The sequence below is a fragment of the Pongo abelii genome, chromosome 13 (genome assembly GCF_028885655.2).
Source record: "Pongo abelii isolate AG06213 chromosome 13, NHGRI_mPonAbe1-v2.0_pri, whole genome shotgun sequence".
Classification (NCBI taxonomy): domain Eukaryota; kingdom Metazoa; phylum Chordata; class Mammalia; order Primates; family Hominidae; genus Pongo; species Pongo abelii.
In genome coordinates, this window is record NC_071998.2 from 83,169,305 (window position 1) to 83,181,840 (window position 12,536).

General features: G+C 41.0%; 1 protein-coding gene across 15 annotated transcripts in view; it reads right to left on the reverse strand.

The window, feature by feature from the left end:
- Window positions 1–12,536, reverse strand: part of SPIN1 (spindlin 1) — an 88,860-nt gene that overhangs the window by 22,434 nt on the left and 53,890 nt on the right. For all 15 annotated transcript variants that reach the window (XM_009244593.4, XM_063713895.1, XM_054519458.2 and 12 more), the window contains 1 exon segment: window positions 6,404–6,452. In XM_009244593.4, the coding sequence (XP_009242868.1) occupies window positions 6,404–6,452 (49 nt within the window).

Below are 12,536 nucleotides of genomic sequence, written 5' to 3' on the forward strand. Positions count from 1 at the left end.
GTCTCCCAGGTTCAAGCGATTCTCCTGCCTCAGCCTCCTGAGTAGCTGGGATTACAGGCATGTGCCACCACACCTGGCTAATTTTGTATTTTTAGTAGAGACATCATGTTGATCAGGCTGGTCTCAAACTCCCAACCTCAGGTCATCCGCCAGCCTTGGCCTCCTGAAGTGTTGGGATTACAGGTGTGAGCCACCACGCCTGGCAGAACACAGTTTTTAATTACTGCTACATTAATGCAATGCGTATACTAACTTGGCAAGAAATTATATATAAAAACAGATTTGCATATTTTAAGGATGGCAATTCCTACATTTATTTCTATTGCCTTTTTGTGATTCAAGAGCAATTCTTCTTTCAGAATGTAATTTTATTGTTTCCAAAAGAAAGATTAAGGAATATCTGTTATAGATACTATTTATGTCCAATTTGTTTAAAGGCAAAGGAAACAACGGTAATTTTCCCCTCAAGGCTGAAGGCAAAAAACAAGTAATTAGAATAATATACTAATTTTAAAATCAGGAGTCCAGCTTTCCAGTTATGGGGCTTCAATGCACAAGCTGCTCAGCAGCCAAAGTTCACAACGAAGAGTATTTAAACAAACCTAGACTGTGCTCACTACTAAGAGCACTGAAATATGGAAGCTATTAATAAATTTCAGTTCTTCCAACTAGTACCTACTTAAGACAGGTTTAGATACACTAAGAATATCTGATGTTTGATGTAGATTATTGAAGCTAGGTGAAGAATGCCAAGATTTATGATACACTACTCTATATTTTTATGTATATTTAAAATTTCCCACAGTAAAGTTATTTATATATTGAACAAGTTCCTAAAAGAAATTTTAATTTCTAATCACCTATTTCGAGTTCTAAAAAATAAAAAAAACACTATTAATAACAAAAGCTAAAGCTTACTTACATGAGTTGAAATAGTGTATATAAAAGCAAACCACTAGGAATTACTAGAAAGGGAATAAAATGACCAAACACCCTTTGGTCATATCTGGATCATTCAGTCTAAGAATATCCCAAATAGAGAAAAGTGATTAGCAACTTAAATGTGATTTAAAATGAAGGTTCTTTGAATATAGTGATTTTTATTTAAATACTCTCTGAATATATGTATTCTTAAAAGCCCTTCAATCTCTTATATTTTCTTGGGAAAGAGTCTAAAATATTCTTACTCTCACTTACCAGTTAGTAACATCCCCTCACAGAGCAATACTGTAAAACAAATACCAATTTGTTTTACATACTTCATTCAACCTAGGACATCTTGAAATGCAGCCAGAATTAAACATCTATAACCTCTTTTCTTGTTTCATAACTCCAGAAGCTATTTCTTGAAACAATTCCAGAAAAAAAAATAAAATGATCGAAAGGTATTTAGCATCATTAGGGATAAACTGGTATCTGTGTAATGGCTAAAAAAAACTTTTCTTGTAGTTTGAATGTGAGTAAATGGTGAACAATTACACAGCATTGCAACGACCTTTCATTGCCATAATTTTGTGTACTAATTTCCAACCACAATTTAACTTAGTTCTCCGATGTGCTTAAGATACCATTCCAGGGCGGGCGCGGTGGCTCCCGCCTATAATCCCAGCACTTTGGGAGGCCAAGGCGGATGGATCACCTGAGGTCAGGAGTTTGAGACCAGCCTGACCAACATGGAGAAACCCCGTCTCTACTAAAAACACAAAATCAGTCGGGCGTGGTGGCGCATGCCTGTAATCCCAGCTACTCGGAAGGCTGAGGCGGAAGAATCGCTTGAACCCGGGAAGCGGAGGTTGTGGCGAGCCGACTGCACTCCAGTCTGGGCAACAAGAGCAAAACTCCGTCTCAAAAAAAAAAAAGATACCATTCCAACAATGATTTAAGGCCACTGCTTCTCAAACTTCAGCATGCATGTGAATCATCTGAAGATCCTCTAATGAGATTCCCCAGACCTGCCCCCAAATCCTCTTGGATTCAGCAGCACGAAGAGGAACAAAAGAATTCCTATAAGCTCCCAAGTGCTGAATTGATGCTGCAGCCAATCCACGAACCATACCTTGGGTGGCACTGATACAGAACAAACACTATGTGTTCATGTTCCCAAAAAAGTAAACTGAGATCGTAGGAGACATTATGTACTCTTCTCAATACTTCAAAGAAGTTCTGAAAGTACCATCACTTTGTGCTGAAGTCATGTGTTGAAAAACCTTTTTAGGAGTGCAAAAGGCTTATTGGGAAAATAAAAAAAAATTTTTAAAAAGGAAAGGAAAGGGAAAGGGAAAGGAAAGGAAAAAGACCTTTCATCTTTTTACCTAGACTCCCTTAATGGCTTGAATTAACTCCTATTCCTAACCAGCATTTAAATACTAATCTTGGTAGCCAACATTTACAGACATCATACATGTTAAATTTTCAACAATCACAATTCTACCACATACCAGTAAATGCCTGTCATACACTGTATACTAGGTTCTAAGGATTAATTACTGATACTCTTGGTCTATTTGGTATTATAATAAAGCAATTCTCCTACTCTGGGCTACAGTAGATTTTAGAAGAAAAGACTGGTTAAATCAAAATAACTGTCTTTTTGCAAGATGCAAACCAGAAAGAGAAAAAAAACCTGCTTTGCTGGTAATTGTTATTCAATAAAAGTTCCATGCCAAGTACTGTCACTCCCCAGATTAAAATGTCAACAATAAAACAAGATAGACCCTAAAAAAGTCAGTTCTCCATCCACACATTAGCATGTTTCCTTTCACTACTTTGTCTACACACTGTGCACTATGGGAATACCAGAGATGTCCATGACAAACATTCAAACAGCTTTAGGGCCTCCAAGTGCTATTCTCATTGCTGGCATGAATGACTTACTGCAAGGTGATTAAAAAGCATTCAATGTTCTGACCAACTTAAGACTGTATACACCATGGTGCACACAGATGCCCGCACCAATAGTTACCTAGACTTCATGTCCACGACTGAAATAACCAATCTCTGAAAAGAGAAAACAAAACCTGAAGTTCAGTAAATATGGCGTGGTACTTAATAACATGGGCTCTGGAATCAGACTGTCCTATTTGAGTCCTAGCTCAATCACCTACTAGCTGGATGACCTTGGACAAGTTACTTAATCCCTCCACGCATCAGTTTCCTCATCTGCAGTAAGGGGTCACAGTTCCTACTTGACAGGGCTATCATGAAAACTACTTGAGAACACACCAGGGACAAGGAGGAGTACAACGACACTTTTGTCAGTGACTAGTATTTGTGTCTTATAAAATGGGAGGAAAGAAATCCCTGGAAATACCTCTATTTAGTGTTCAGTAGAGTCTAGTCCACTTTCTAAGTTAGTGAAAAATATACCAAAACCCAATCACCCCTTTCAACAGTAGCATGGAATGGAAATCTATTCCCTACTCAAATTGCAGGAGGGGGGAGGGAATTTACATTTGAAAACTGAAACGAAGAACCACTAGAAATAAACTTCTCTTAGACACTCCCCCAACTATATTTTCCCTCCAAGATGTACTTTTAGGCTGGGCACGGTGGCTCACGCCTATAATCCCAGCACTTTGGGAGGCTGAGGTAGGTGGATCACTTGAGGTCAGGAGTTCGAGACCGGCCTAGCCAACACAGTGAAACCCTGTCTATACTAAAAATACAAAAATTAGCTGGGCGTGCTGTGGCACGCCTGTGGTCTCAGCTACTTAGGAAGCTGAGGCAGGAGAACCAGTTGAACCCAGGAGGTGGAGGTTGCAGTGAACCAAGATTGCACCACTGCACTCCAACCTGAGCAACAGAACAAGACTCCATTTCAAAAAAAAAACGAAAAAAAAAAAAAAAGATGTACTTTTAATGCAAATGTTTGTCCCAAATCATGGACAACCCAGAAAGGTGTATCCACCAGTTTCACCCAAAACACCACAAGGTGCTTAGCCTATAGGAAAAAAACAAGCTTGCTTCTATTCTCTTAAAAAACAAAAACCCAGCTATATAATGTTTCCTGTGTGGTCTCAGTACTTCACACCAGACTCCTTGAACCTTCCTAACACCTTCAGGGACAGGTGCTGTTGCTCACTCAGTGCAGTTCTGTGACTTTTCCCTCAAGCAACCAGAGCTTCTTTCTCAGGCCCCCCATACTGACTTGGGAAGAGACAGAAGGAAGGCCACGGTCATTGAGCCCCAGTGTCAAGCCAGGTGGCCCTTATTCCTTACAACTCCCGTTGAGTCAGAAGTGGAAAAAGTGAAGGGGAGAGGGATGCTACAGTTCTGTGTTTTTTTATATTTGATTTCCATAAAAATTGCATTTTAGAAAGGAATCTATGCTAAAAAGCTGCAAACCTCATTGTTCTAGTCCAATACCTTGATTTCAGACAGGATTAAGCCAACCTTAGATACATTAAGGAACTTCCACAGGCCTAACAGCCAAGCTCCATCAGGCTTCCTAACTCCAAAACCAGCACCTGGGAGAGCCTGCCTCCCCACCAGGCAGCCTCTTCAAAGCTCCATGCAGCTATCCCTGCTCACTCCATGTGAAAAACATTAATAATCATCATTCGTGAATGTGGAAACTTCTGTTTCAGCCTTTCCTTCTACCCATCTTCAGATTCACATTGAGAATAGGCAAATGGGACTCACAACTTTTCCTTTCCATTTCTCCCTTTTGCTAGACAGTAATATGCTCAAGGCTTCCAGTCTTCAAGACAACTATGTATGCTTGTGAAAGCACTAAATCAAGGTCCCCAAATGTGGAACATACAGGATGAGAGATTTTTTCAGTTACTATGTATATGAACTTTAGGTGTTTCGTTTCTTATGCTTTAGGGAATCAAACCTACGAATTAATGAACAGTATTGCTTATTAGGATGAGGCAGATGGAATCTTTTTGCACAAAACGCATTATAATAACATGCCCAAGAGCTCAAACCTATTAATATCTGAAATCCTAAGTAAATGAACTTTTAATCATAGATGATTAGAAAACACGGAAAAATGATTAGAATGCACATTAATATTCTATAAGCCTTTAACTTAATTTGCAAAATCTATTTTGAATGAACTGTTCTGGTCTTGCAAAGTTAAGGTTTAACTTGCCTTTGTCCCCACTGTATTTAAGTTTTTCATCATTACCTAATATTTATGGCTTACACTTGTTTTTATTGTTATGTTTTATTTGTGGCAAGACACAGCTTACCATTATAGGAATGACATGATAATGAGCAGAAACATATCACTGGATATGGCAAAACCATGAAGATGATGAGCACACGGATAAAATTTGAGAAACTATTAAACCTCAGAGAAACAAGAACTTATGTAGCTTACCTTCACATTTTTACTTTCCAGGTAGTTTCTTAAGCTAAATATTACAAATATTTGTATTATGTATCACGTACACATTTTGGAGACTTTTGTTTGGCCCAATCACTAAGAATTACTGAAGGGCATTCATCCAGCCCTTCCTTGAGAGCCTCACATCCTCTTCAGCTATTACAGTGTGGTGGCTAAGGGGCATACACTTTCAATATAAATATTTTGGGGAAAAAAATGTTTTTAAGAGTGCCTCACATGATAGTCAAGGAGTGTCTTCTCCATATTTAATAATCTATGACTAAGAAGAGTCTCACAATCAGAACAGATTGTTCAAGTGACATTTCCATTTTGAAGTGGCATAGTTATCAGTATAGGATAGATAGTTGTGAAATCTATTAGATATAATAAAGTAAAAGTGAATATTATAACTGAAAACAATAGAATCTTAATTTTCTTTTTTGGAAGTAACTATGTCACACACACAAAAAAATTAGGGAAAAAAGTGGCTTCTGTAAGCTGGTATCTACAGAATTCAGGATTGAGAACACACTGTTGGTTTAAGTACATGGCTATTGCACTATCTTTTAACATGGATATGCTTCCCCTAAATTCATAAGCTTTTCCTTCATTTAAAAATGCTATAAAACAGTGAGCATGTGACACCATGCTAGGCAGGCCGTCCCAGCTTAAGACATGGTCTCTGCCCAAAAGGAGCTCCTTGTCAAACAGTGGACCAAGACCAGGAGAGGAAGCCTGCATGCAAGGCTCACACAGGCATTCTAAGGAGAGAAGAGGGAGAGGTTCACAATGCACCTGCCACACTTACCATAACAGTTTTCCTTCCATTGGCCCAGTTCCCAAAGGCTTTTAAAGGCTGAAGGGTAGACCTGGCACACTTCAGCCAGGCCAAGGGGAAGGGAAGAGACAGAGAAGATGACTACATACTATTTCCTCATCGCACACTACATCTCCTGTGAGATAGGAAGCCCTCGATCACAGGGGAGGGGGCCTTACCTAGGTGACCTTGTATGCTGCGTAACAAAAGGTCACAAAACACTATCTAGAACCAGTTTCAGAACTGCTTACTTGTGGGATGTCCTCTTCTTCATCATGTTGGCAGATACTCCAGCATGGCCTGTAAGAGAGATGCGTATACAGTCAATGAAAACCAGATAAAAGAATACCTCAGAATGCAGGAAATCTTAACTTCTGAAAAACTGCTATACAGAACATGAAAAGAAAATACACCATTACCAGCAAACATGTAAGAAAGCCATTTGTTTACTGAACTTCTAAAAAGGAGATACACACAAGAGATTCTTGAAAGACAAAACAGCAGAGACAACAGTTCTCTACCCCCTCAAATCAGCCATAAAAGCACAAAACCAGAATTGCATGGACAAGAACTACAAGAAAAACTAAGTGTCAGCCTGGTGTGGAGGCTCATCCCTGTAATCCCAGCACCCTGGGAGGCTAAGGCAGGAGGGTGGCTGAGGCCAGGAGTTCGAGACCAGCCTGGGTAACATAGCAAGACCTTGTCTCTACAAAAAAATAACAAGCCAGGTGTAGTGGTGTGCACCTGTGGTCTCAGCCACTCAGGAGGCTGAGGTGAGGGCAGTGCTTGAGCCCAGGAAGTAGAGGTTGCAGTGAGCTGTGTTTGTGCCACTGCGGTCCAGTCTGGGTGACAGAGGAAGACCTTTTCTCAAAAAACAAAAACAAACAAAAAAACCTAACTGGGCACAGTGGCTCACGCCCATAATCCCAATACTTTGGGAGGCCAAGTCAGGTGGATTCCTTGAAGTCAGGAGTTCGAGACCAGCCCGGCCAAGATGGTGAAACCCTGTCTCTCCTAAAAACACAAAAATTAGCCAGGCATGGTGGCGTATGCCTGTAATCCCAGCTACTTGGGAGGCTGGGGTGGGAGGATCGCTTAAACCCAGGAGGCGGAGGTTGCAGTGAGCCAAGATTGCACTACTGCACTCCAGCCTGGGCAACAGAGTGAGACACTGTCTCCAAAAAAAAAAAAAAAAAAAAAAAGACCAAAACAAGACTAAGTGACAATCCTAGCCATAAAGTCCTAAATGGTACAGAACTGTCTTACTGTCATAAACAACTGAAAAACAGGATGAAATATATGAAACACCTGGTTCCAGATGCTGGCCGATAGGCAGCACAGGTATGTGGGACCTAGGAGCAGAAAACACACACGAGAACCCTGCACAGGCCCTGACCTCATTCCTGGAAGCAATTTTTGGGCAATGGTGTATGAAGGCGGAACCAAGAACACCACCGTTTTACCATGTTGTGACTCAGTCTGGAGTTGGGAAGGGTGGGCTGGCTGGAATTTGTGGACTACATGTACATGTGGGCAAGAAGGGATCTACTCAGAAGGGAAGCTTGAAAAGTCTGCATTTGGGGGAGGATGTCTTAAGTCTGGCTAACACAAATCTGCACATAATTCTGAGAAGTCACAAAGGGACAGCTGTTCAGATTCCATTGCCACCTCTTAAACACTTGGGGCAATCAATAAAAATGGCAAAAGATGGCCCTAACTAGGAAATGTGAGGAAGCCTGGAACAAAAGCTCAGCACCTGCTTGCCAAAATAGACTCCAACACTCTCCAATGGGCATCAACAAAGTCCCAACACTCAACAACACAAGGTTTCAAATGTTCAACACCAACAAAAATTATTAGACACAAAAAAAAGTAGCAGATTGTAACTCCGTAAGCAAGTAGACTATGAATGAAATAAAGTATTTAGCAGGCAAGGACATTGATAACATTAATAAATATGTTAAAATATTTAAAGGAAAATAAAAATACTTAAAATACAAAATGGAAAATACAAAGAAAAATGAAATTAGTGAAAAATACATAATCTGAAATTAAAAATTCACTGAATGTGAGATACAAAGAGCAGTGACCTTAACACAAAGCAATACAAACTACTCAAAATAGCACACAAAGAAAAACCTGGAAGAAAGCAATGAGCACAACCTCAGTGACCTTTAGGACAATATCAACTGGCCTAACACATAGGAAAGTGGAATCAAAGACAAAGAGCAGAGAGAGGAATAAGGGGAAAATATAATGATACAAAGTTGTCCAGATGTGATAAAAAGTGTATAACCACAGAGCTAACAAGCTCAACAAAGCCAAAGTAAGATCAAAAACAAAGGAAACCACACCAAGGCAATTCTTCATCAAATTTCTAAAAACCATTGATACAAATAAGTTTTTTTAAATAGCCAAAGAACAGAAGATACATTAAATATAGGAAAACAAAAATAAAACTGGCCCCAAAATTGATGTCAGAAACAACGTAAGCCTGAAGACAGTGGAATAAATCTTTAAGGTGCTAAAAAATAGGGAAGCCGGGCCGGCGCAGTGGCTCACGCCTGTAATCCCAGCACTTTGGGAGACCGAGGAGGGCAGATCACATGAGGTCAGGAGTTCAAGACCAACCCGGCTAACATGGTGAAACCCTGTTTCTACTAAAAATACAAAAAATTAGCCGGGTGTGGTGGCGCACACCTGTAATCCCAGCTACTCGGGAGGCTGAGGCAGGAGAATCGCTTGAACCCAGGAGGTGGAGGTTGCAGCAAGCTGAGATTGTGTCACTGCACTCCAGCTTGGGCAACAAGAGCAAAACTCCGTCAAAAAAAAAAAAACAGCAAACCAACTAACCTACGGACTTAAAATACTATATCCAGCAAAAAATACCTTCCACTTGCAACACATTGATAATTAAACTAAATAGAAACAGTCTAATTGTACCAATTAAGACTGTAAAGGGAAAAGCCAAACAGACTAGCTTCAAGACAAACAATATTACCACAAATCAAAGGACAATTCCAAATTCTAAAAGTGAATTAATTAAAAAGCCATAATAATCTTAAATGCATATGAACCCAATTACACAGTAATGAAACACATGAAACAAAACTGACAGAATTAAAGACAAAGACATATCCATAATTATACTTAATTATACAACTCTCTTCTCTCAGCTGTTGATATAACAAGTGGATAGGAAAATCAGAAAGATACATCATGAATATGCCAATCAAAATAATAGAAAAATTAAAAAAAGAAATCAAAAGGAATACAGAAGAGCTGAACAACCAACCTTACTTAGTTGACATTTAAAGAATACTAAAAGAATGCCAAAATAGTTTTCCAAGTTCACATGGAAATACTCACTCAGATACATATTTCTGAATCATACAGGTCTCAGGCGGAGCATGGTGGCTCACACCTGTAATCCCAGCACTCTGGGAGAGACCAAGGCTGGTGGATGACTTGAGGTCAGGATTTCAAGACCAACCTGGCCAACACGGTGAAACATTGTCTCTGCCAAAAATACAGGGGGTAAAAAAAAAAAAAAAAAGCCGGGCATAGTGGTGGGCACCTGTAATTCTGGCTAAGGCAGGAGAATCGCTTGAACCCAAGAGGCAGAGGTTGCAGTGAGCCAATATCACACCACTGCACTCCAGCCCAGAGCAAGACTCCATCTCAACATCATCATCATAATAATAATAATAATAATAATAATAAAAGTCTCAATACATTTAAGACAATCTGAAATCAAACAAAAGTTTACTCTACTACCTTGGAGACTAAAACTGGGAGATGGGCCTGACTGCCAAGAACCGCTCTACCCACTTCACCCAGCACGTTCATACGCACTGAGACGTGGACAGAGGCTTGATAATGGCTAATGGGTGAAGAATTAAGTATGTGATGGCCTCAAATAGTGAAGACAAGACACAGACAGGAAGCAGGAGCAAGTCTACCTGAAGCATCCCTGGAGCATGTCTGGGCTTAGAGTAGACAAGGATGGAAGGAGGTAAGAAATGAAAAAAAAGAAAAGTAAAAAGTCTTTCAAGATCTGCTGGAATCGCACCCTTGTCAAGAACCCTTTTCAATACCCAACCTACACACAACCCCACACTGGATGTACTCAGTGCTGGGTTCCAGGAAAGGGTGCCTCAAATGCCAAACATCCCCCTATGTCTCCAGTCAACACTCCCATTTAGAAGAAACAGAATCTTGCTATTTATCACTCAAGAAAAGGGGCCGGGCGCGGTGGCTCACGCCTGTAATCCCAGCACTTTGGGAGGCCGAGGCGGGCGGATCACGAGGTCAGGAGATCGAGATCATCCTGGCTAATAACATGGTGAAACCCTGTCTCTACTAAAAATACAAAAAAATTAGCCAGGCGTGGTGGTGGTCACCTGTAGTCCCAGCTACTCGGGAGGCTGAGGCAGGAGAATGGTGTGAACCCGGGAGGTGGAGCTTGCAGTGAGCCGAGATCGTGCCACTGCACTCCAGCCTGGGCGACAGAGCAAGACTCCATCTCAAAAAAAAAGAAAAGAAAAGGTAAACCATTCATCATCAAAGAATTGAGAAAAATGGAAGTGACCACCACCAATATCCCTGAAATGATCTGAGATCTAAAACGATTATAAAGAATTGGCATCTCCAAAGAAACTGAAGATATTATAAAAACAGAATGGGGGCCGGGCGCGGTGGCTCACGCCTGTAATCCCAGCACTTTGGGAGGCGGAGACAGGCAGATCATGATGTCAGGAGACCGAGACCGTCCTGGCTAACACGGTGAAACCCCGTCTCTACTAGAAAATACAAAAAAAAGTAGCCGGGCGTAGTGGCGAGCACCTGTAGTCCCAGCTACTTGGGAGGCTGAGGCAGGAGAATGGGGTGAACCCGGGAGGCGGAGCTTGCAGTGAGCCGAGATCGCACCACTGCACTCCAGCCTAGGTGACAGAGTGAGACTCCGTCTCAAAAAAAAAAAAAAAAAACAGAATGGGAACAAGAGGCTATGAAAAGGGAAAGCAGCTCCTGAAAATTAAAAAATAAAAAGAGATTCTGGCATTTAAAAAGCTTGCAAGTTAATTTGTCCATAAAAAGCTAAACAAACTTAAAAAATCAAAAACTTCTTAGACTAGTCAGAGAATTGAGGTCACAAGACAAACAACTGTTCCCAAAACTGGAGAGGCAGGCGGAGATAGAGTCACAACTTACTAGATCAGAAACCTCCACACAGGAACCAGGGCCATGGTAAGAAATCCTAAACTGCAACCGACATTGCTAGAGGATCAGCATGGGCAGGTCTGACAAAAACTCCAGGGGTTGGGGGCTCTCTTAAGAGGACCCCTACACTTTCCTGAATTTTTCCTCTACAAGCTGGAGAAGTTGATCAAGCCATCCTGTCCCACAAGGGGTGGGGGTGGGGAAACTGAGAAGTACAAGCAAAGGTCACAACCCAGGGGTACAAGCCTCATGAAAAGACTGACAGGCAATCATAGGCCTACAGACTGCTTCCCCTCCCCAGTATACCTTACCACTACCTTGCTAAAGACCTATTACCACAGCTCCTGTTACCCAGACATCATCTGCACCTTTCAACAGGAAATCACAGGCTTATTGAAATGCAAAAAGCAGTATTAACAGAGAAAACAAGCATCAGAACCAGACTCAACTAAGCAGGGAATTACCAACTACATCTGTTAATTCCACCCAGACCAGGAACTTAAATGAACTATGATTAATATGCTAAATCTCTAACGAGTAATACAGACAACATGAAAGAATAGATGGACAATATATACAGAGATGGAACTTCTAACAATCAAAAAAAGCTACAGATAAACACTTTAACAGAAGCAAAGAATGCCTTTCAGAGACAGGCTTATTAGTAGACTGGACAAGACTAACCAAAGAACCTCTGAGTTTAATGGCATGTTAATAAAACTTCCAAAACTGAAAAGCAGAGAGAAAATCCCCGGAATATCCAAGAACTATGGGACAAGTACAAAAGGCATAACTTACACATTATGGAAATGCAAGTAGGTAAAGGAAGAAAGGAATAGAAGCAATGTAAAGCAAAGACTGAGATTTTTTTTTTTGAGATGGAGTCTCGTTCTGTCACCCAGGCTGGAGGGCAGTGGCACCGTCTTGGCTCACTGCAACCTCTGCCTCCCAGGTTCAAGCGATTCTCCTGCCTCAGCCTCCCAAGTAGCTGGGACTACAGGCATGTGCCACCACGCCCAGCTAATTTTTGTATTTTTAGTAAAGACAGGGTTTCACCATGTTGGTCAGGCTGGTCTTGAACTCCTGACCTCGTGATTCGCCCGCCTCAGCCTCCCAAAGTGCTGGGATTACAGGCATGTGCCACCATACCCGGCCAAGACTGAG